Below are 24673 nucleotides of genomic sequence, written 5' to 3'. Positions count from 1 at the left end.
CAAAAAACCACATCCACGCCCCCGAAAACCCCATCAGCACCCCGAAAACCTCGTCGGCGCCCCTAGAACCCCCCAGCACCCCAAAACCCCCCCCAAAAACCCCCAAAACAACCCCAAAAACCACATCCACGCCCCCGAAAACCCCATCAGCACCCCGAAAACCTCGTCGGCGCCCTAGAACCCATCAGCACCCCTAAACCCCCCCAAAAAACCCCAAAACCCACATCCACGCCCCCGAAAACCCCATCAGCACCCCGAAAACCTTGTCGGCACCCCTAGAACCCATCAGCACCCCAAAACCACCCCCAAAACAACCCCAAAAACCACATCCACGCCCCCGAAAACCCCATCAGCACCCCGAAAACCTCATCGGCACCCCTAAAATCCATCAGCACCCCTAAAACCCCCCCCAAAAAACCCCAAAACAACCCCAAAAACCACATCCGCGCCCCCAAAAACCCCATCAGCACCCCGAAAACCTCATCGGCACCCCTAGAACCCATCAGCACCCCTAAAACCCCCCCCAAACAACCCGAAAAACCCCATCAGCACCCAAAAACCACACCAAATCCCCAAAATCCCCGTCAGCACCCCAAAACCAACATACACACCCCCGAAAACCCCATCAGCACCCCAAAAACCACACCAAATCCCCCAAATCCCTGTCAGCACCCCAAAAAACACACCCACACCCCTAAAACAGCTCCCAAAACCCCATCAGCCCCCCAAAACCACCAAAACAGCCCCACAAACCTCATCAGCGCCCCAAAAACAGCCCCAGTCCCCCCTGAACCCCGAAAACTCTGAGGACCCCCCCTCACCTTACAGTTGGGGTGACAGTCTTGGGGAGAAAGAGGTCGTCAGCAGCCGAAACCGGGACCCCCAGCAATTTTGGGGTGGCCCCCCAAAAAATCTGGGGAGTCCTAGGGGATCCCCAAGGGCTTCTGTGGGTCCCAGGCGGAGGTTTGGGGTCTCAGATGGGTTTTGGGGGTCCTGGTGGGTCCCCAAGGATTCGGGGGGGTTCCTGGGTGGGTTTTGGGGTCCCTGGTAGGTTTTGGGGTGCCGGGGTGGGCTTTGAGGTCCCGAGTGGGGCTTTGTGGTGCTGGGGGTGGGTTTTGGGGTCCCCTGGGTGGTCCCAGGGAGGTTTCGGGGATCCCAGGGCAGGTTTTGGGGTCCCCAGGGTGGGTTGGCAGGTTTTTGGGGTGCCCGGGGCAGGATTTTGGGGTCCCTGTGAGTTTTGGGGTCCCCAGGAGGGTTTTGGGGTGGACCGTGGTTGATGAACGTGGGTTTTTGGGGTCCCTTTGAGATTTTAGGGCTCCTGGGGCAGGTTTTTGGGGTCCCTGTGAGATTTTAGGGCTCCTGGGGCAGGTTTTTGGGGTCCTGGGGCAGGTTTTGGGGTCCCAGGGTGGGTTTTTCAGGTCCCGGGCGGGTTTTGGAGCCCCCAGGGCAGGTTTTTGGGGTCCCAGGGCGGGGTTGGGGCCCCTGGGGCAGGTTTTTGGGGTCCCAGGGTGGGTTTTTGGGGTCCCTGGGAGGTTTTTGGGCCGCCTGGGGCAGGTTTTGGGGTCCCAGAGTTGGTTTTTCAGGTCCCAGGCGGGTTTTGGAGCCCCCGGGGCAGGTTTTTGGGGTCCCTGTGAGGTTTCGGGGTCCCCCGGAGGGTTTCGGGGTGCACCGTGGTTGATGAAGGTGGGTTTTTGGGGTCCCAGGGTGGGTTTTTGGGGTCCCAGGGTGGGTTTGGGGCCCCCGGAGCAGGTTTTGGAGCCCCCGGGGCAGGTTTTTGGGGTCCCGGGGCAGGTTTTTGGGGTCCCGGGGGATGTTTTTGGGGTCCCTGTGAGTTTCGGGGTCCCCCGGAGGGTTTCGGGGTGCACCGTGGTTGATGAAGGTGGGTTTTTGGGGTCCCAGGGCAGGTTTTTCAGGTCCCAGGTGGGTTTTTGGGGTCCCAGGGCAGGTTTTTCAGGTCCCAGGCGGGTTTTTAGGCCCCCGGGGCAGATTTTTAGGCCCCCGGGGCAGGTTTTTGGGGCCCTGGGGCAGGTTTTTGGGGTCCCTGTGAGTTTTGGGGTCCCCCGGAGGGTTTCGGGGTGCACCGTGGTTGATGAAGGTGGGTTTTTGGGGTCCCTGGGGCAGGTTTTTGGGGTCCCAGGGCAGGTTTTTGGCACCCCCGGGCAGGTTTTTTAGGCCCCCGGGGCAGGTTTTTGGGGTCCCGGGGCAGGTTTTTGGGTCCCTGTGAGTTTTGGGGTCCCCAGGAAGGTTTCGGGGTGCACCGTGGTTGATGAAGGTGGGTTTTTGGGGTCCCAGGGCGGGTTTTTGGGGTCCCAGGGTGGGTTTGGGGCCCCTGGGGCAGGTTTTTAGACCCCCGGGGCAGGTTTTTGGGGCCCCGGGGCAGGATTTTGGGGTCCCTGTGAGTTTCGGGGTCCCCCGGAGGGTTTCGGGGTGCACCGTGGTTGATGAAGGTGGGTTTTTGGGGTCCCAGGGCAGGTTTTTCAGGTCCCAGGTGGGTTTTTAGGCCCCCAGGGCAGGTTTTGGAGCCCCCGGGGCAGGTTTTGGGGTTCTGGGGCAGGTTTTTGGGGTCCCTGTGAGTTTTGGGGTCCCCCAGAGGGTTTCGGGGTGCACCGCGGTTGATGAAGGTGGGTTTTTGGGGTCCAGGGCAGGTTTTTCAGGTCCCAGGTGGGTTTTTAGGCCCCCGGGGCAGGTTTTTAGACCCCCAGGGCAGGTTTTTAGACTCCCGGGGCAGGTTTTTGGGGCCCCGGGGCAGGTTTTTGGGGTCCCTGTGAGTTTCGGGGTCCCCAGGAGGGTTTCGGGGTGCACCGTGGTTGATGAAGGTGGGTTTTTGGGGTCCCAAGGTGGGTTTTTGGGGTCCCAGGGCAGGTTTTTCAGATCCCAGGTGGGTTTTTAGGCCCCCGGGGCAGGTTTTTAGGCCCCCGGGGCAGGTTTTTAGACCCCTGGGGCAGGTTTTTGGGGTTCTGGGGCAAGTTTTTGGGGTCCCCGTGAGGTTTTGGGGTCCCCTGGAGGGTTTCGGGGTGCACCGTGGTTGATGAAGGTGGGTTTTTGGGGTCCCAGGGCAGTTTTTTCAGGTCCCAGGTGGGTTTTTAGGCCCCCGGGGCAGGTTTTTAGACCCCCGGGGCAGGTTTTTGGGGTTCTGGGGCAAGTTTTTGGGGTCCCGTGTGAGTTTTGGGGTCCCCAGGAGGGTTTCGGGGTGCACCGTGGTTGATGAAGGTGGGTTTTTGGGGTCCCAGGGCAGGTTTTTCAGGTCCCAGGCGGGTTTTTAGGCCCCCGGGGCAGGTTTTTAGGCCCCCGGGGCAGGTTTTTGGCGCCCCCGGGGCAGGTTTTTGGGGTCCCGGGGCAGGTTTTTGGGGTCCCCGTGAGGTTTTGGGGTCCCCTGGAGGGTTTCGGGGTGCACCGCGGTTGATGAAGGTGGGTTTTTGGGGTCCCAGGGCAGGTTTTTCAGGTCCCAGGTGGGTTTTTAGGCCCCCGGAGCAGGTTTTGGAGCCCCCGGGGCAGGTTTTTAGACCCCCGGGGCAGGTTTTTGGGGCCCCTGGGCAGGTTTTTGGGGTCCCTGTGAGGTTTCGGGGTCCCCCGGAGGGTTTCGGGGTGCACCGTGGTTGATGAAGGTGGGTTTTTGGGGTCCCAGGGCAGGTTTTTCAGGTCCCAGGTGGGTTTTTAGGCCCCCGGGGCAAGTTTTTAGACCCCCGGGGCAGGTTTTTAGACCCCCGGGGCAGGTTTTTGGGGTTCTGGGGCAGGTTTTTGGGGTCCCCGTGAGGTTTTTGGGGTCCCCCGGAGGGTTTCGGGGTGCACCGTGGTTGATGAAGGTGGGTTTTTGGGGTCCCAGGGTGGGTTTTTGGGGTCCCAGGGTGGGTTTGGGGCCCCCGGAGCAGGTTTTTAGACTCCCAGGGCAGGTTTTTGGGGTTTTGGGGCAGGTTTTTGGGGTCCCCGTGAGGTTTTTGGGGTGCCCCGGAGGGTTTCGGGGTGCACCGTGGTTGATGAAGGCGGCGGGGCCGAGCCAGAGCTGGGGGCGCCGCCGCCGCAGGGAGTAGACGACGCTGAAGTCGTTGTCGCCGTCGCGCAGCAGCGCCTGGTCGGGGGCCCCCAGCTCGGCCACGCAGCCCCCCAGCAGCTCCAGCGTCTCGTGCGCCCGCCTGGGGGGGGGACCCCGAAAACGCCGTCACCCCAAAATACCCCCCGCACCCCCAAAAACACCCCCCGCACCCCCAAACCGCCCTCAGAACCCCCCCGACAACCCCAAATTGCCCTGAGGCCCCGGAACCCCCCTCGGGTTTGGGATCCCTGGGGGGGGGAGTTTGGGGTCCCCTGGGGGATTTGGGGACCTCGGACACCCCTGAAACTGCCCCGGGACCCCCCCGACACCCCCAAACTGCCCTGGGGCCCCCCCAAACTGCCCTGGGACCCCCCTGACACCCCCAAACTGCCCTGGGGCCCCCCCAAACTGCCCCAGGACCCCCCATACCCCCAAAACTGCCCCAGGACCCCCCAAAGCTGCCCTGGGAGCCCCCCAACACCTCCCTGGGACCCCCCTGACCCCCCCAAACTGTCCCAGGACCCCCTGAAACTGCCCTGGGAGCCCCCCAACACCTCCCTGGGACCCCCCAAAACTGCTCTGGGACCCCCCATACCCCCCAAAACTGCCCTGGGACCCCCTGAAACTGCCCCGGGACCCCTCAAAACTGCCCTGGGACCCCTCCAAACTGCCCTGGGACTTCCCTGACCCCCCAAAACTGCCCCGGGACCCCCTGAAACTGCCCTGGGAGCCCCCCAACACCTCCCTGGGACCCCCCCAAACTGCCCCAGGACCCCCCATACCCCCCAAAACTGCCCTGGGACCCCCTGAAACTGCCCCGGGACCCCTCAAAACTGCCCTGGGACTTCCCTGACCCCCCAAAACTGTCCCAGGACCCCCCGAAACTGCCCTGGGAGCCCCCCAACACCTCCCTGGGACCCCCCAAAACTGACCCAGGACCCCTCCAAACTGCCCTGGGACTTCCTGGACACCCCAAAACTGCCCTGGGACCCCCGAAACTGCCCTGGGAGCCCCCCAACACCTCCCTGGGACCCCCCCAAACTGCCCCAGGACCCCCCATACCCCCCAAAACTACCCTGGGACCCCCTGAAACTGCCCTGGGACCCCTCAAAAATGTCCTGGGACATCCCTGACCCCCCAAAACTGCCCCAGGACCCCTCCAAACTGCCCCAGGACCCCCCTGACCCCCCAAAACTGCCCCGGGACCCCTCAAAACTGTCCTGGGACCCCTCAAAACTGCCCTGGGACCCCCTGACACCCCCAAAACTGCCCCAGGACCCCCTGAAACTGCCCTGGGAGCCCCCCAACACCTCCCTGGGACCCCCCCAAACTGCCCCAGGACCCCCCCATACCCCCCAAAACTGCCCTGGGACCCCCTGAAACTGCCCTGGGACCCATCAAAACTGCCCTGGGACCCCTCAAAACTGCCCTGGGACTTCCCTGACCCCCCAAAACTGCCCCAGGATCCCCTGAAACTGCCCTGGGAGCCCCCCAACGCCTCCCTGACACCCCCAAAACTGCCCCAGGACCCCTCCGAACTGCCCTGGGACTTCCTGGACACCCCAAAACTGCCCTGGGACCCCCCGAAACTGCCCTGGGAGCCCCCCAACACCTCCCTGGGACCCCCCCAAACTGCCCCAGGACCCCTCCAAACTGCCCTGGGACTTCCCTGACCCCCCAAAACTGCCCCAGGACCCCCTGAAACTGCCCTGGGAGCCCCCCAACACCTCCCTGGGACCCCCCCAAACTGCCCCAGGACCCCCCATACCCCCCAAAACTGCCCTGGGACCCCCTGAAACTGCCCCGGGACCCCTCCAAACTGCCCTGGGACCCCTCAAAACTGCCCTGGGACTTCCCTGACCCCCCAAAACTGCCCCAGGATCCCCTGAAACTGCCCTGGGAGCCCCCCAACACCTCCCTGGGACCCCCCCAAACTGCCCCAGGACCCCCCATACCCCCCAAAACTGCCCTGGGACCCCCTGAAACTGCCCCGGGACCCCTCAAAACTGCCCTGGGACTTCCCTGACCCCCCAAAACTGTCCCAGGACCCCCCGAAACTGCCCTGGGAGCCCCCCAACACCTCCCTGGGACCCCCCAAAACTGACCCAGGACCCCTCCAAACTGCCCTGGGACTTCCTGGACACCCCAAAACTGCCCTGGGACCCCCGAAACTGCCCTGGGAGCCCCCCAACACCTCCCTGGGACCCCCCCAAACTGCCCCAGGACCCCCCATACCCCCCAAAACTACCCTGGGACCCCCTGAAACTGCCCTGGGACCCCTCAAAAATGTCCTGGGACATCCCTGACCCCCCAAAACTGCCCCAGGACCCCTCCAAACTGCCCCAGGACCCCCCTGACCCCCCAAAACTGCCCCGGGACCCCTCAAAACTGCCCTGGGACTTCCCTGACCCCCCAAAACTGCCCCAGGATCCCCTGAAACTGCCCTGGGAGCCCCCCAACACCTCCCTGGGACCCCCCAAAACTGCCTCAGGACCCCTCCAAACTGCCCTGGGACTTCCTGGACACCCCAAAACTGCCCTGGGACGCCCCGAAACTGCCCTGGGAGCCCCCCAACACCTCCCTGGGACCCCCCAAAACTGCTCTGGGACCCCCCATACCCCCCAAAACTGCCTTGGGACCCCCCGAAACTGCCCCAGGACCCCTCAAAACTGCCCTGGGACATCCCTGACCCCCCAAAACTGCCCCAGGATCCCCTGAAACTGCCCTGGGAGCCCCCCAACACCTCCCTGGGACCCCCCCAAACTGCCCCAGGACCCCTCCAAACTGCCCTGGGACTTCCCTGACCCCCCAAAACTGCCCCAGGACCCCCTGAAACTGCCCTGGGAGCCCCCCAACACCTCCCTGGGACCCCCCCAAACTGCCCCAGGACCCCCCATACCCCCCAAAACTGCCCTGGGACCCCCTGAAACTGCCCCGGGACCCCTCAAAACTGCCCTGGGACCCCTCAAAACTGCCCTGGGACTTCCCTGACCCCCCAAAACTGCCCCAGGATCCCCTGAAACTGCCCTGGGAGCCCCCCAACACCTCCCTGGGACCCCCCAAAACTGCTCTGGGACCCCCCTGACCTCCCAAAACTGTCCCAGGACCCCCCGAAACTGCCCTGGGAGCCCCCCAACACCTCCCTGGGACCCCCCAAAACTGACCCAGGACCCCTCCAAACTGCCCTGGGACTTCCTGGACACCCCAAAACTGCCCTGGGACCCCCGAAACTGCCCTGGGAGCCCCCCAACACCTCCCTGGGACCCCCCCAAACTGCCCCAGGACCCCCCATACCCCCCAAAACTACCCTGGGACCCCCTGAAACTGCCCTGGGACCCCTCAAAAATGTCCTGGGACATCCCTGACCCCCCAAAACTGCCCCAGGACCCCTCCAAACTGCCCCAGGACCCCCCTGACCCCCCAAAACTGCCCCGGGACCCCTCAAAACTGTCCTGGGACCCCTCAAAACTGCCCTGGGACCCCCCTGACACCCCCAAAACTGCCCCAGGACCCCCTGAAACTGCCCTGGGAGCCCCCCAACACCTCCCTGGGACCCCCCCAAACTGCCCCAGGACCCCCCATACCCCCCAAAACTGCCCTGGGACCCCCTGAAACTGCCCCGGGACCCCTCAGAACTGTCCTGGGACCCCTCAAAACTGCCCTGGGACTTCCCTGACCCCCCAAAACTGCCCCAGGATCCCCTGAAACTGCCCTGGGAGCCCCCCAACACCTCCCTGGGACCCCCCAAAACTGCCCCAGGACCCCTCCAAACTGCCCTGGGACTTCCTGGACACCCCAAAACTGCCCTGGGACCCCCCGAAACTGCCCTGGGAGCCCCCCAACACCTCCCTGGGACCCCCCAAAACTGCTCTGGGACCCCCCATACCCCCCAAAACTGCCTTGGGACCCCCCGAAACTGCCCCAGGACCCCTCAAAACTGCCCTGGGACTTCCCTGACCCCCCAAAACTGCCCCAGGATCCCCTGAAACTGCCCTGGGAGCCCCCCAACACCTCCCTGGGACCCCCCCAAACTGCCCCAGGACCCCTCCAAACTGCCCTGGGACTTCCCTGACCCCCCAAAACTGCCCCAGGACCCCCTGAAACTGCCCTGGGAGCCCCCCAACACCTCCCTGGGACCCCCCCAAACTGCCCCAGGACCCCCCATACCCCCCAAAACTGCCCTGGGACCCCCTGAAACTGCCCCGGGACCCCTCAAAACTGCCCTGGGACCCCTCAAAACTGCCCTGGGACTTCCCTGACCCCCCAAAACTGCCCCAGGATCCCCTGAAACTGCCCTGGGAGCCCCCCAACACCTCCCTGGGACCCCCCAAAACTGCTCTGGGACCCCCCTGACCCCCCAAAACTGCCCCAGGACCCCTCCAAACTGCCCCAGGACCCTCCATACCCCCCCAAACTGCCCTGGGAGCCCCCCAACACCTCCCTGGGACCCCCCCAAACTGCCCCAGGACCCCCCTGACACCACAACCCCCCCCATTTTTGGGTGTCCCCCCCCTATTTTCGGGGTCCCCCCCGTACCAGGCGCGGGTGGAGACGACGCGGGCGCCGTGCCTCTCGTTGTAGCGGCTGCAGCGCTGGATGGAGACGCCGCTCTCGGGGAGCAGCACCCGCAGGTAGCGCAGGACCTGCCCCACGGAGACCCCTGACCCACGGATCCTGCCCCACGGAGACCCCTGACCCACAGATCCTGCCCCATAGAGACCCCCGACCCACGGATCCTGCCCCACGGAGACCCCTGACCCACGGATCCTGCCCCACGGAGACCCCTGACCCACGGATCCTGCCCCACGGAGACCCCTGACCCACAGATCCTGCCCCACAGAGACCCCTGACCCACGGATCCTGCCCCACGGAGACCCCCGACCCACAGATCCTGCCCCACGGAGACCCCTGACCCACAGATCCTGCCCCACGGAGACTCCCGACCCACAGATCCTGCCCCACGGAGACCCCTGACCCACAGATCCTGCCCCACGGAGACCCCTGACCCACGGATCCTGCCCCACGGAGACCCCCGACCCACAGATCCTGCCCCATAGAGACCCCCGACCCACAGACCCTGCCCCACGGAGACCCCTGACCCACAGATCCTGCCCCACGGAGACCCCTGACCCACGGATCCTGCCCCACGGAGACCCCTGACCCACGGATCCTGCCCCACGGAGACCCCTGACCCACGGATCCTGCCCCACGGAGACCCCCGACCCACGGATCCTGCCCCACGGAGACCCCTGACCCACAGATCCTGCCCCACGGAGACCCCTGACCCACGGATCCTGCCCCACGGAGACCCCTGACCCACAGATCCTGCCCCACGGAGACCCCTGACCCACAGATCCTGCCCCACGGAGACCCCTGACCCACGGATCCTGCCCCACGGAGACCCCTGACCCACAGATCCTGCCCCACGGAGACCCCTGACCCACAGATCCTGCCCCACGGAGACCCCTGACCCACGGATCCTGCCCCACGGAGACCCCTGACCCACAGATCCTGCCCCACGGAGACCCCTGACCCACGGATCCTGCCCCACGGAGACCCCTGACCCACAGACCCTGCCCCACGGAGACCCCTGACCCACAGATCCTGCCCCATAGAGACCCCCGACCCACGGATCCTGCCCCACGGAGACCCCTGACCCACAGATCCTGCCCCACAGAGACCCCCGACCCACAGATCCTGCCCCACGGAGACCCCCGACCCACGGATCCTGCCCCACGGAGACCCCTGACCCACGGATCCTGCCCCACGGAGACCCCCGACCCACGGATCCTGCCCCACGGAGACCCCTGACCCACAGATCCTGCCCCACGGAGACCCCTGACCAACAGATCCTGCCCCACGGAGACCCCTGACCCACAGATCCTGGTCCATATGCGACTCTCTAGGCCCCCCAGCCCCCCATCTCCCCCTCTCCCCGGTCCATATGATTCTCTAGAGACCCCCCAACTCCACATCTCCTGGTCCATACATGACTCTCTCGGCCCCCCAGCCCCCCATCTCCCCCTCCCCCCAGTCCGTACGTGTCTCTCTCGGCCCCCCAGCCCCCCATCTCCCCCTCCCCTCAGTCTGTACGTGTCTCTCTCGGCCCCCCAGCCCCCATCTCCCCCTCCCCTCGGTCCGTACGTGTCTCTCTCGGCCCCCCAGCCCCCCATCTCCCCCTCCCCTCAGTCCATACGTGTCCCTCTCGGCCCCCCAGCCCCCCATCTCCCCCTCCCCCCGGTCCATACGTGTCTCTCTCGGCCCCCCAGCCCCCCACCTCCCCCTCCCCTCGGTCCGTACGTGTCCCTCTCGGCCCCCCAGCCCCCCATCTCCCCCTCCCCCCGGTCCGTACGTGGCTCTTGAGGGCCGCGCGCTGCAGCGGGCGCCTGCGCTGGAAGAAGGCCGGGGCCCAGGCCGCGCTCAGCGCCCTCCAAGCCGCCTCGGGGTCGCGGCGCTGCCGGAACGACTCGACCACGGCGCGAAGGCGATGCTGGCGGCACAGCGCGGGCAGCGGGCTGCCGGACACACGGACACCCACGGCGTCGGCGGGACACGGGGACAGAGGGACACGGGGACAGAGAGACAGGGGGACACGGGGACAGAGGGACCCCAGGGACAGAGGGACACGGGGACAGAGAGACCCCAGGGACATGGGGACAGAGGGACAGGGACCCCAGGGACACGGGGACAGAGGGACCCCAGGGACAGAGGGACACGGGGACAGAGAGACCCCAGGGACATGGGGACAGAGGGACAGGGACCCCAGGGACACGGGGACAGAGGGACAGGGACCCCAGGGACAGAGGGACCCCGGGGACAGAGGGACCCCAGGGACACGGGGACAGAGGGACAGAGGGACCCCAGGGACATGGGGACAGAGGGACAGGGACCCCAGGGACAGAGGGACCCCGGGGACAGAGGGACCCCGGGGACACGGGGACAGAGGGACAGGGACCCCAGGGACAGAGGGACAGGGGGACAGAGGGACCCCAGGGACAGGGGGACAGAGGGACACGGGGACACGGGGACAGAGGGACACGGGGACAGAGGGACCCCAGGGACACGGGGACAGAGGGACAGGGACCCCAGGGACAGAGGGACACGGGGACAGAGCGACCCCAGGGACACGGGGACAGAGGGACCCCAGGGACAGGGGGACAGAGGGACAGGGACCCCGGGGACATGGGGACAGAGGGACAGGGACCCCAGGGACAGAGGGACACGGGGACAGAGCGACCCCAGGGACACGGGGACAGAGGGACCCCAGGGACACGGGGACAGAGGGACAGGGACCCCGGGGACATGGGGACAGAGGGACAGGGACCCCAGGGACAGAGGGACACGGGGACAGAGGGACCCCAGGGACAGAGGGACGGGGGACAGAGGGACCCCAAGGACAGAGGGACACGGGGACAGAGGGACAGGGACCCCAGGGACAGAGGGACACGGGGACAGAGCGACCCCAGGGACACGGGGACAGAGGGACCCCAGGGACACGGGGACAGAGGGACAGGGACCCCGGGGACATGGGGACAGAGGGACAGGGACCCCAGGGACAGAGGGACACGGGGACAGAGGGACCCCAGGGACAGAGGGACACGGGGACAGAGGGACCCCAGGGACACGGGGACAGAGGGACAGAGGGACCCCAGGGACACGGGGACAGAGGGACAGGGACCCCAGGGACAGAGGGACCCCGGGGACAGAGGGACCCCAGGGACACGGGGACAGAGGGACAGAGGGACCCCAGGGACATGGGGACAGAGGGACAGGGACCCCAGGGACAGAGGGACCCCGGGGACAGAGGGACCCCGGGGACACGGGGACAGAGGGACAGGGACCCCAGGGACAGAGGGACAGGGGGACAGAGGGACCCCAGGGACAGGGGGACAGAGGGACACGGGGACACGGGGACAGAGGGACACGGGGACAGAGGGACCCCAGGGACACGGGGACAGAGGGACAGGGACCCCAGGGACAGAGGGACACGGGGACAGAGCGACCCCAGGGACACGGGGACAGAGGGACCCCAGGGACAGGGGGACAGAGGGACAGGGACCCCGGGGACATGGGGACAGAGGGACAGGGACCCCAGGGACAGAGGGACACGGGGACAGAGCGACCCCAGGGACACGGGGACAGAGGGACCCCAGGGACACGGGGACAGAGGGACAGGGACCCCGGGGACATGGGGACAGAGGGACAGGGACCCCAGGGACAGAGGGACACGGGGACAGAGGGACCCCAGGGACAGAGGGACGGGGGACAGAGGGACCCCAAGGACAGAGGGACACGGGGACAGAGGGACAGGGACCCCAGGGACAGAGGGACACGGGGACAGAGCGACCCCAGGGACACGGGGACAGAGGGACCCCAGGGACACGGGGACAGAGGGACAGGGACCCCGGGGACATGGGGACAGAGGGACAGGGACCCCAGGGACAGAGGGACACGGGGACAGAGGGACCCCAGGGACAGAGGGACGGGGGACAGAGGGACCCCAAGGACAGAGGGACACGGGGACAGAGGGACAGGGACCCCAGGGACAGAGGGACACGGGGACAGAGCGACCCCAGGGACACGGGGACAGAGGGACCCCAGGGACACGGGGACAGAGGGACAGGGACCCCAGGGACAGAGGGACAGGGGGACAGAGGAACCCCAAGGACAGAGGGACATGGGGACAGAGGGACAGAGGGACAGGGACCCCAGGGACAGAGGGACACGGGGACAGAGGGACAGAGGAACCCCAGGGACAGAGGGACACGGGGACAGAGGGACCCCAGGGACACGGGGACAGAGGGACACGGGTCAGAGGGGACAGAGGAACAGGAACCCCAGGGACAGAGGGACACGGGGACAAAGGGACCCCAGGGACACGGGGACAGAGGGACCCCAGGGACAGAGGGACACGGGGACAGAGAGACCCCAGGGACATGGGGACAGAGGGACAGGGACCCCAGGGACACAAGGACAGGCGGACAGAGGGACAGGGGGATAGAAGAATAGGGACAGGGACCTCAGGGATGGGGACCCCTCCCTCCCCCCAGGGGTCCTTGACCCCCCTTTGCCCCCCAGACCCCCTTATCTACCCCCCCTTATCTCCCTCTTTAACCCCCGACCCCTTTACCTGCCCCCATGGCCCCCAAATCTCCCCTTTTTGCTCCCCAGACCCACTTATTTGCCCCCCCACCCCCTTTATTTGCCCCCACACCCACTTATTTGCCCCCACGACCCCCAGATCCCCCCCCTTTACCCCTCCAGACCCCCTTTACCCGCCCCCACGACCCCAAATCTCCCCTTTTGGCTCCCACTCCCCCTTTTTGCCCCCCCAGACCCACTCATTTGGCCCCGCACCCCCTTTATTTGCCCCCACACCCACTTATTTGCCCCCGCACCCCCTTTATTTGCCCCCAGACCCACTTATTTGCCCCCACGACCCCCAGATCCCCCCCTTTACCCCTCCAGACCCCCTTTACCTGCCCCCACGACCCCCAGATCTCCCCTTTTTGCCCCCTCAACCCCTTATTTGACCCCCACCCCCCTTTTTCGCCCCCCAGACCCACTCATTTGCCCCCGCACCCCCTTTATTTGCCCCCCAGACCCACCTATTTGCCCCCCACCCCCTTTATTTGCCCCCCAGACCCACTTATTTGCCCCCACGACCCCCAGATCCCCCCCTTTACCCCTCCAGACCCCCTTTACCCGCCCCCACGACCCCCAGATTCTCCCCTTTACCCCTCCAGACCCCCTTTACCCGCCCCCATGACCCCCAAATCTCCCCTTTTTGCCCCCCAGGCCCATTTATTTGACCCCACACCCCCTTTATTTGCCCCCACACCCCCTTTATTTGCCCCCCAGACCCACCTATTTGCCCCCACACCCCCTTTATTTGCCCCCAGACCCACTTATTTGCCCCCACGACCCCCAGATCCCCCCCTTTACCCCTCCAGACCCCCTTTACCCGCCCCCACGACCCCCAGATCCCCCCCTTTACCCCTCCAGACCCCCTTTACCTGCCCCCACGACTCCCAGATCTCCCCTTTTTGCCCCCCCCACCCCCTTTATTTGCCCCCCCCCCCCCCTTTATTTCCCCCCCCCCCACCTCACGCCCATCTTGTGTGTCCGGAACCCCAGCACCGCGTCCAGCACGAGGCTGGTGGCGAGATCGTCGTTCTCGCAGAGCTCCTTGGCCGTGACCCGCCCGGCCCCGCCGCCCATCGCCGCCGCCTCGGGCCCTTCCTCCCCGCCCCCCCCTCCTCCCAGCGACCCCGGCCCCGCCTGCCCATTGGCCGCGGGACCTGTCAATCACCTCAATCCCCGCCCCCTCTCTCCTATAGATCCGCTCCCATTGGCTGCGGCCTCCCCCCTCCGCTCTTCTATTGGTCCATCGAGCTGTCAATCATCCCAGACCCCGCCCACCGCGCCCCTCAGAACCACGTGACGCGCCTCTTCCCGCCGCCTCCCCGCCCTTCGCGCCCATTGGCGGATCGAGCTGTCAATCACCCCAAGCCCCGCCCACCGCTCCATTCATTCCACGTGGCGCCCCCCGCCCATTGGCTGGAGGGCTCCCAGTACGAACCAGTCCCTCCCAGTACGAACCAGTCCCTCCCAGTCCCTCCCAGTCCAACCCAGTTGGGCTTCCCAGTCCAGACCAGGCCACCCAGCCTCTCCCAGTCTTCCCAGTCCAAACCAGTTGGGGGTTTCCAGTCTAACCAGTTCATACCAGTATATCTAGCCTGGACCAGTCCCTCCCAGTTTTCCCAGTCCAAACCAGTTGGAGGTTTCCAGTCCCTCCCAGTCCAGACCAGTCCAGACCAGTCCACCCAGCCCCTCCCAGTCTTCCAGTCCAAACCAGTTGGGGGGTTCCAGTCCAATCCAGTCCACCCAGGCCCAACCAGGCCCTCCCAGTCTTCCCAGTCCCTCCAGTCCCTCCCAGTCCAACCAGTTGGCTTCCCAGTCCAGACCAGTCCACCCAGCCCCTCCCAGTCTTCCCAGTCCAAACCAGTTGGTGGTTTCCAGTCTAAACCAGTTCATACCAGTCCACCCAGCTTCGACCAGGCCTTCCCAGTCTTCCCAGTCCACACCAGTCCAGACCAGTCCAAACCAGTTGGGGTTTTCCAGTCTAAACCAGTCCACACCAGTCCACCCAGCCTCAACCAGTCCCTTCCAGTCTTCCCAGTCCAAACCAGTGGGCAGTTCCCAGTCCAAACCAGTCCAGACCAGTCCCTCCCCAGTACAAACCAGTCCACACCAGTTGTTCCAGTAAAAGCCAGGCCTTTTAATCCCCCCCCCCTCCCCCCCAAGGTCCCCCCAGTTCGGCACTGGGAGGGGAGGGAGCGGCTCCCAGTTTGGAACTGGGAATCTCCCCCCCCCCAAAGTCGCTGTAGAAAAGGGTTCAGGGCTCGAGGGGGGCTGGAAAAAAGGGGGGGGTAAAATCTGCCCCCCTTATCTGCCCCATTCGCCCCCCAGACCCCCTTATCTGCCCCCCCAGACCCCCTTATCTGCCCCATTCGCCCCCCCGACCCCATTATCTGCCCCATCTGCCCCCAGACCCCCTTATCTGCCACATTCGCCCCCAGACCCCCTTATCTGCCCCATTTGCCCCCAGACCCCTTATCTGCCCCATTCGCCCCCCCAGACCCCCTTATCTGCCCCATCTGCCCCCCCAGACCCCTTTATCTGCCCCATTCACCCCCCCAGACCCCCTTATCTGCCCATTCACCCCCCCAGACCCCCTTATCTGCCCCATTCGCCCCCCCGACCCCCTTATCTGCCCCCCAGACCCCCTTATCTGCCCCATTCGCCCCCCAGACCCCCTTATCTGCCCCCAGACCCCCTTATCTGCCCCATTTGCCCCCCCAGACCCCCTTATCTGCCCCATTTGCCCCCCAGACCCCCTTATCTGCCCCATTCACCCCCCAGACCCCCTTATCTGCCCCATCTGCCCCCCAGACCCCTTTATCTGCCCCATTCACCCCCCCAGACCCCTTATCTGCCCCATTCACCCCCCAGACCCCCTTATCTGCCCCATTCGCCCCCCCGACCCCCTTATCTGCCCCCCCAGACCCCCTTATCTGCCCCATTCGCCCCCAGACCCCCTTATCTGCCCCCCAGACCCCCTTATCTGCCCATTTGCCCCCCAGACCCCTTATCTGCCCCATTTGCCCCCCCAGACCCCCTTATCTGCCCCATTTGCCCCCCAGACCCCCTTATCTGCCCCATTCACCCTCCCAGACCCCTTATCTGCCCCATTTGCCCCCTCCAGACCCCCTTATCTGCCCCATTTGCCCCCCCAGACCCCCTTATCTGCCCCAGTTGCCCCCCCAGGCCCCCTTATCTGCCCATTTGCCCCCCCAGACCCCTTATCTGCCCCCCAACTCACTGGCCGTGGGGCGCTGGGGCTCGGGGGCGCCCGGGGGGGCTCCAGCGCGGGGGAGACGGTGAAGCGGGAGCCGGGGGGGGGGTCCGGATCCTCGCCCCACACAAAGACCCCCCCCTGTGGGGCAGAGGGGTCAGGACCCACGGCGACGGGGCAGGGACCCCCCCGGGACCCCCAAAACCCCTTCTATGGGGCAGGACCCCCCATCTATGGGGCAGGGACCCCCCCAGTGCCCCCCAAAACCCCTTCTATGGGGCAGGGACACCCCCAATGACCCCCAAATCCCTCTCTATGGGGCAGGGACCCCCCCAAATCCCTCTCTATGGGGCAGGGATAACCCCCAATGACCCCCAAATCCCTCTCTATGGGGCAGGGACACCCCCACATCCCTCTCTATGGGGCAGGGACCCCCCCAGTGCCCCCCAAATCCCTCTCTATGGGGCAGGGACCCCCCCAGTGCCCCCCAGATTCCTCTCTATGGGCAGGGACCCCCCCAATGACCCCCAAATCCCTCTCTAGGGGGCAGGGACCCCCCCAAATCCCTGTCTATGGGCAGGGACACCCCCAAATCCCTCTCTATGGGGCAGGGACCCCCCCAATGACCCAAGACCCCCCTTTCCATGGGGCAGGGATCCCCCCCCCCGCCCCCCATAACCCCCCAATCCCCCCCCCTCTCTATGGGGCAGAGCGCGCGCCCCCCCCCCCCACGTGACCCCCTCGCACCGTTTCCCGCCAAATCCTCGGCTCCGGCCCCGCCCCCGCTGTGCGCGCTCAGCTCATTGGTCGGAGTCTCCTGGAGGGGGCGGGGCCAGTCAGCGCTGGCCACGCCCCCTCCCCACGTCCATCGCGCCTGGCCCCCGCCCGCCCCGCCCATCGGCCCCGCCCCCCACCTGGTCGAAGAGGTAGACGGTGACGTCATCGAAGAAGGACACCGCCTTGCGCTTCCGGCCCAGCGCCAGTTCCACTTCCGGCGCGCCCCGCGGCGCCTTCAGCAGCCCCCGCAGCTCCCGCCCGTCCCAGCGCGTCACCACGATCGGCGCCGCCGCCTCCTCCGCCGCCTCCTCCTCCTCCTCCTCGTCCTCTTCGTCTTCGGCCTCGGCCTCGCCCCCCCCCCTCCTCGTCCTCCCCCTCCTCCTCCTCGTCCTCGTCCTCCTCCTCGGCCCCGTCCCAGCGGCCCCGGGGGGGCGGGGGGGGGCGAAGCGCCAGCGGCGGCAGCGCCAGCGACAGCCGCGAGGCCTTGGCTGGGGGCGCAAGGGGGGTTAGGGGGCAGTTGGGGGGCGGGGGGGGGGGTTAGGGGGCAGTTGGGGGGGAATAGGGGAGGTTAGGGGGCAGTTGGGGGGGAATAGGGGAGGTTAGGGGGCAGTTCGGGGGGAATGGGGCAGGTTAGGGGGCATTATGGGAGGTTAGGGGGCAGTTGGGGGGCAGAGGGGGGCAAAAGGGGCAGTTAGAGGAGGTTGGGGGGCAGTTGGGGGACAGAGGGGGGCAAAAGGGGCAGTTAGAGGAGGTTGGGGGGCAGTTGGGGAGCAGAGGGGGGCAAAAGGGGCAGTTAGAGGAGGTTGGGGGCAGTTGGGGAGCAGAGGGGGGCAAAAGGGGCAGTTAGAGGAGGTTAGGGGCAGTTGGGGGGCAGAGGGGGGCAAAAGGGGCAGTTAGAGGAGGTTGGGGGGCAATTGGGGGGATAGGGGTGGGTTAGGGGGCATTATGGGAGGTTAGGGGGCAGTTGGGGGACAGAGGGGGGCAAAAGGGGCAGTTAGAGGAGGTTGGGGGGCAGTTGGGGAGCAGAGGGGGGCAAAAGGGGCAGTTAGAGGAGGTTGGGGGCAGTTGGGGAGCAGAGGGGGGGCAAAAGGGGCAGTTAGAGGAGGTTAGGGGCAGTTGGGGGGCAGAGGGGGGCAAAAGGGGCAGTTAGAGGAGGTTGGGGGGCAATTGGGGGGATAGGGGTGGGTTAGGGGGCATTATGGGAGGTTAGGGGGCAGTTGGGGGACAGAGGGGGCAAAAGGGGCAGTTAGAGGAGGTTGGGGGCATTATGTGAGGTTATGGGGCAGTTGGGGGGCAGTTAGGGGGCAGAAGGGGCAGTTAGAGGAGGTTGGGGGGCAATTAGGGGGCAATGGGGCAGGTTGGGGGGCGGTTGGGGGGCAATGGGGCAGGTTGGGGGGCAGTTGGGGGGCAATAAGGCAGCTCTGGGGGAGCAGGGGGGGATCTGGGGGGCGGTGGGGCAAACACCTCCCCTTCCTGCCCCCACACCCCCTTTTTCTGCCCCACCCCCCTTTTTCTCCCCCCCACACCCCCTTTTCTGCCCCCAACCCCCTTTTTCTGCCCCCAACCCCCCCTTTTCTGCCCCCAACCCCCCTTTTCTGCCCCAACCCCCCTTTTCTGCCCCCACCCCCCCTTTTTCTGCCCCCCACACCCCCTTTTTCTGCCCCCAACCCCCTTTTTCTGCCCCAAACCCCTTTTTCTGCCCCCCAAGCCCCTTTTCTGCCTCCACCCCCCCCTTTTCCTGCCCCAGCCCCCCCTTTTCTGCCCCCCAACCCCCCTTTTCTGCCCCAACCCCCCCTTTTCTGCCCCAACCCCCCCTTTTTCTGCCCCCCAACCCCCTTTTCTGCCCCCCCCACCCCCCTCCGCACCCACCTCTGATGTCGGCGCTGCTGGGGGGCCCCGTGGTGGCCGCGCTGGGGCTGCTGGTGGCCCCCGCGGTGGCCCTGGTGGCCGTGGTGGTGGCCGTGGTGGCCCCCGCGGTGGCCCTGGTGGCCCCCGTGGTGGCGTCGGCGGCGCCTCCGTCGTCTGCGCCGCTGCCCCCCGTGTCCCCCCCCGGCTCCTCGCGACGTCCCCGCGGCGCCAGCAGCTTTCGGGTGACGTCCTCGCGGAGGGTGACCTGGAGCTGCTCCTCCACCACCACCACCCCGGCCACCACCGCCCCCCCGGCCACCTCGGTGGTGCCACCGCCGGCCACCGCGGCCACCGCCACCCCCGGGGACCCTCCGGGAGGCTCCTCCGGAGGGGACGTCTCCTGGAATCTCCTCGGAGAAGCCCGTGGGGACGCCTCCGGGTGCTTCGTCTCTTGGCGTTTCCTCGGAGAAGCCCTCGGGGACACCTCCTGGCACCTCTTTGGGGACGTCTCCGGGCGTCTCCTTGGGGACATCTCTTGGGATCGCCTTGGAGAACCTCTCGGGGACATCTCTGGGTGCTTCCTTGGGGACTTCTCTTGGAATCTCCTCGGAGAACCCCTTGAGGACGTCTCTTGGCATCTCCTTGGGGACGTCTCTTGGTGTTTCCTTGGAGAACCTCTTGGGGACGTCTCGTGGTGCTTCCTTGGGGACATCTCCTGGCATCTCCTTGGAGAACCCTTTGAAAACATCTCTTGGTGCTTCCTTGGGGACACTTCTTGGCATCTCCTCGGGGACATCTCTTGGAATCTCCTCGGAGAACCTCTTGGGGACATCTCTTGGTGCTTCCTTGGGGACGTCTCCAGGCCTTTCCTTGGAGAACCCCTCGGGGACATCTCCAGGCCTTTCCTTGGGGACATCTCTCGGAATCTCCTCGGGGACCCCTTTGGGGACGCCTCTTGGTGTTTCCTCGGGGACATCTCCAGGCCTTTCCTTGGCGACCCCTCTCGGCGCCTCCTGGGGGACCCCCTGGGGCCTTTCTCCGGGGGCTTCGTGGGACACGGGTTGGGGTCCCCAGCCGGGCAGCGCCCCGAGGAGCAGCTCCCTGGAGACGTCGCGGAAGACCCCAACGGGGACGGCTCCGGGGACCCCTTTGGGGACGTCTCTGAAGGTCCCGAGGACGACGTCTCCGGGGACCTCAACGGGGACATCTCTGAAGGTCCCAAGGACGACGTCTCCGGGGACCCCTTTGGGGACATCTCTGGGGGTCCCTTTGGGGACGTCCCTTGGCCTTCGCTTGGAGACGCCTCTTGGTGCCCCCCTGGAAGCCCCTTTGGGGACGCCTCTTGGCAGCTGCCGGTGGCCCCGGGGGTGGCCGTGAGGGGGTCCCCGAGAGCCCCGTCCACCGGGGCCACCTCCTCGGTGACGTTGGTGGCCACGGAGGGAGCCCCCGGTGGGGGTGGCTGGGGTCCCCCCTCCCTCGGGGACGTCCCTGGTGGCCGTGGGGACGTTCCTGGTGCCGCGGGGGACGCCGCGTCGGCCCGTGGGGACGTTCCTGGTGCTGGAGGTGGCACCTCCGGTGGCCGCGGGGACGGCCGCGGTCCCCCAGGTGCCGTCTCTGGTGTCCGTGGGGACGTCCCGTGTCCCCCTGGGGCCAAAGGGGACGTCCCGTGTGCCCCAAGGGGTGTCCCCTGGGGCCCTGGTGGCATCTCTGCCGGCGCTGCCACCTCTCCTGCCCGCGGGGACGTCCCTCGAGCCAGCGGTGGCATCTCCTGACCCCACGGGGCCACCTCCGGTGTCCCTTGTCCCCACGGGGACGTCCCTCGTGGCACCGGTGGCCTCTCTCGTCCCCACGGGGCCACCTCCTCCTCCAAAGGGGACGTCCTGGACGCCGCTGGTGCCACCTCCGCCGTTGGCGGGGACCTTTCTTGGCCCCATGGGGGCATCTTTGGTGACAAGGGGGACGTCCCTCGGGTCAGCGGTGGCCTCTCTTGTCCCCACGAGGCCACCTCCAGCTCCAAAGGGGACGTTCCTGGAGGCCCCGGTGGCGGCTCTGGTGTCCCAGGTGACGCCCCTTGTCCCCACGGGGCCACCTGGGGGGACAAAGGGGACGTCCCTCGCGCCCCAGGTGCCACCTCTCTCAGCGGTGGCTTCTCTTGTCCCCACGAGTCCATCTCCAGTGCCAAAGGGGACGCCCCTTGGGTCAGCGATGGCCTTTCTTGTCCCCGCGAAGCCACCTCCAGTTCCAAAGGGGACGTCCCTCGTGGCCCAGGTGCCACCTCTCTGGTCGGTGGCCTCTCTTGTCCCCACGAAGCCACCTCTGGTGCCGAAGGGGACGTCCCTCGTGTCACCGGTGGCCTCTCTCCTGCCAACGACCTCTCTGGGGTCAGTGGTGGCTTCTTGTGTCCCCACGGGGCCACCTCCGGTTCCAAAGGGGACGTCCCTTGTGCCCCAGGTGTCACCCCTCTGGCCAGCGGTGGCCTCTCTTGTCCCCACGGGGCCACCTCCGGTTCCAAAGGGGACGTCCCTCGTGTCACCGGCGGCCTCTCTTGTGTCGACGATGACCTGTCTTGTCCCCACGAGGCCACCGCTGATGGCAAAGGGGACGTCCCTCGTGCCCCAGGTGCCTCCTCTCCCCTTGAATCTCTCTCTTGAGCCAACGGTGGCCTCTCTCGTCCCCACAGGGCCACCTCCAGCTCCAAAGGGGACGTCCCTCGTGCCCCAGGTGCCACCTCTCTGGTCAGCGGCGGCTTCTCGTGTCCCCACGAGGCCACCTCCAGCCCCAAAGGGGACGTCCCTTGCATCGACGATGACCTCTCTTGGCCCCACGAGGCCACCTCTGATCCCAAAGGGGACGTTCCTGGTGTCACCAGCGGCCTCTCTCTCGTCGACGATCTCTCTTGGGTCGTCACTGGCCTCTCCTGTCCCCACGGGGCCACCTCCAGTTCCAAAGGGGACGCCCCTTGGGTCAACGATGACCTTTCTTGGCTCCACGAGGCCACCTCCAGCTCCAACGGAGACGTCCCTTGTCCCCCGGGTGCCACCTCTCTGGTCAGTGGTGGCCTCTCCGGTCCCCACGAGGCCATCTCCAGGGACAAAGGGGACGTCCCTCGCGCCCCAGGTGCCACCTCTCTGGTCGTGGCCGACCTCTCTCTCGTTGGTGGCCTCTCCGGTCCCCACGAGGCCATCTCCAGGGACAAAGGGGACGGCCCTTGGGTCAGCGATGGCCTCTCCTGTCCCCACGGGGCCACCTCCAGCTCCAGCGGGGACGTCCCTCGTGCCCCTGGTGCCACCTCTCTGCTCAGCGATGGCCTCTCTCGAGTCGACGCAGACCTCTCGTGTCCCCACGGGGCCATCTCCAGGCTCAGAGGGGACGTCCCTTGGGTCAGCGATGGCCTCTCCTGTCCCCACGGGGCCATCTCCAGGGACAAAGGGGACGTCCCCTGCACCCCGGGTGCCACCTTCCTCATCGACGGCGGCTTCTCTTGGCTCCACGACGGCCTCTCGCTCAGCGACGGCCTCTCCTGTCCCCACGGGGCCACCTCCAGCTCCAAGGAGGCCACCCCCGGCGCCACCTCCCTGCCCAGCAGCGGCCTCTCTTGTGCCAGCGGTGGCCTCTCCCTTATCATCGACGGCCTCTCCTGTCCCCACGGAGCCACCTCCAGTTCCAACGGGGCCACCACGGCCCTCTCTTCTCCCCACGGCGCCCTCTCCTCCTGCCCCACCGCTGGACCCCGTCCCTCTGCCCCCCAACTGCCGTTGACGCCCTCTGTGGCCTCATTGGTGGCCACCATGGCCTTGTTGGTGCCCATCATGGTCTGGTTGACGCCCTCTGTGGCCTTGACGCCCTCCATGGTCTTGTTGGTGGCCACCATGGTCTTGTTGATGCCCATCATGGTCTTGTTGATGTCCAGTATGGCCTGGTTGGTGGCCACCATGGCCTGGTTGGTGGCCACCTTAGTCTTGTTGATGCCCACCATGGTCTGGTTGACGCCTTCCGTGGCCTTGACGCCCTCCATGGTCTTGTTGGTGGCCAACATAGTCTTGTTGATGTCCACTATGACCTGGTTGGTGGCCACCATGGCCTTGTTGATGCCCATCATGGTCTGGTTGACGCCTTCCATGGCCTTGACGCCCTCCATGGTCTTGTTGGTGGCCACCATGGCCTTGTTGATGCCCATCATGGTCTGGTTGACGCCCTCCATGGCCTCGACGCCCTCCGCGGTGTCGTTGACGCCCTCCACGGTGTCGTTGACGCCCTCCACGGCGCCGTTGACGCCCTGCGTGGCCTCGTTGCCGTGCTCCGCGGCCCGGTTGGCGGCCGCCACGTCCTCGTTGGTGGCCGCCGTGTCGCCGTCGCCGTCCTCGGGCGCGTCCCCCAGGGAGCCCCTCTCGGCGCGCAGGGAGGAGTCGTCCCCGGCGCAGTCGCGGGGCGGCCGCAGCGGGGCCCCCGCGTCCCTCCAGCCCCTCACCAGGTCGGCGCGGGCCAGGGCGCAGGAGCAGGCGGCGGTGTCGGCGTCGTCCTCGTCCTCGTCCCCGCGGCACAGGGGACACGCCAGGGGCCGTCTCCGGGGGCTGCTGGCGGCGCTGCCGGCCGTGCTGCCCGCCGAGCTGCCCGCGGCCCCCTCGGGGGTCGCCGCCGGCCTCGCAGGGGCCACGGCGGCCGCCGCGCCGAGCCCTCCGCGGGCCTCGCGCTCCTCCTCGAGGCGGATGAAGTAGTCGCTGCCCCCCGAGGGGCTGCGGGCGCCCAGCACGGGCACCTGCCCCGGGGGCCGCAGCGGCGCCGGCGCGCGGGGGCCGCCGCGCTCCCACACGCACTCGAAGGCCAAGCGGCCGCGGCTGCTCTGCGTGACGCGCAGCACGTCGTCCTCGGCGCCGCCCGGGAAGGCGTCCAGCAGGGGAAAGGCCGAGGCGGGGCGGGGAGGGGGCGGCGGGACCCCCGGCGGGGCCACCAGCAGCCCCCCGAGCCGCCCCGGCAGCTCCTCCAGCGACGGGCGCTGCGGCGGCGCCGCGCGGCAGCAGCCGCGGAGCAGCTCGAACCTGCCCAGGGGGACGGAGGAGCTCGAAGGCGGGAGCGGGCGGTGAGGGACACGTGGGGATGGGGACCCACCAAGGACGGGGACGCCTCGAGGAAGGGAGGAGCTCGAAATCAAGGATGGGGACACCCCGAGGAATGGAGAACCTTGAAACCAAGGATGGGGACACCCTGAGGAATGGAGGAGCTCAAACTGCAGGAGATGGGGGTGAGGGACACGTGGGGATGGGGACCCACCAGCGTGGGGACGGGGATAGCCCGGGGATGGGGACGCCTCGAGGAATGGAGGAGCTCAAAACCGAGGATGGGGACACCCCGAGGAAGGGAGAACCTCGAAATCAAGGATGGGGACACCCTGAGGAAGGGAGAACCTCGAAACCAAGGATGGGGACACCCTGAGGATTGGAGAACCTCGAAACCAAGGATGGGGACACCCCGAGGAAGGGAGGAGCTCAAACTGCAGGAGATGGGGGTGGGGGACACGTGGGGATGGGGACCCACCAGCGTGGGGATGGGGATATTTCCAAGGATGGGGACACCCTGAGGATTGGAGAACCTCGAAACCAAGGATGGGGACACCCCGAGGAATGGAGGAGCTCAAACCTGGGGAGATGGGGGTGAGGGACACG

At 66.8% G+C, this 24673-nt stretch overlaps 1 protein-coding gene and 1 long non-coding RNA gene across 2 annotated transcripts; both read right to left on the bottom strand.

Annotated features, from left to right (window-relative positions):
- Positions 1 to 753: 753 nt before the first annotated feature.
- LOC138734846 (histone-lysine N-methyltransferase KMT5C-like) lies at positions 754 to 14255 on the bottom strand (the record flags this gene model as incomplete). The annotated part of the gene is made up of 5 exons (XM_069882664.1): positions 14136 to 14255; positions 10383 to 10545; positions 8567 to 8673; positions 3967 to 4130; positions 754 to 841 (listed from the first exon to the last, which is right to left on the bottom strand). Coding segments are annotated over exons 1-5 (638 nt in total), but the record flags the coding sequence as incomplete, so codon positions are not given.
- A 6894-nt stretch (positions 14256 to 21149) lies between these two features.
- LOC138734829 (uncharacterized) lies at positions 21150 to 22128 on the bottom strand. Its single transcript, XR_011339644.1, has 3 exons — positions 22012 to 22128; positions 21803 to 21948; positions 21150 to 21223 (listed from the first exon to the last, which is right to left on the bottom strand). It is a non-coding gene; the product is annotated as an uncharacterized lncRNA (long non-coding RNA).
- Between the last annotated feature and the right edge of the window lie 2545 nt (positions 22129 to 24673).

This window comes from Phaenicophaeus curvirostris, unplaced genomic scaffold (assembly GCF_032191515.1).
Source record: "Phaenicophaeus curvirostris isolate KB17595 unplaced genomic scaffold, BPBGC_Pcur_1.0 scaffold_272, whole genome shotgun sequence".
Classification (NCBI taxonomy): domain Eukaryota; kingdom Metazoa; phylum Chordata; class Aves; order Cuculiformes; family Cuculidae; genus Phaenicophaeus; species Phaenicophaeus curvirostris.
This window is presented reverse-complemented; position numbering and strand designations above follow the sequence as displayed.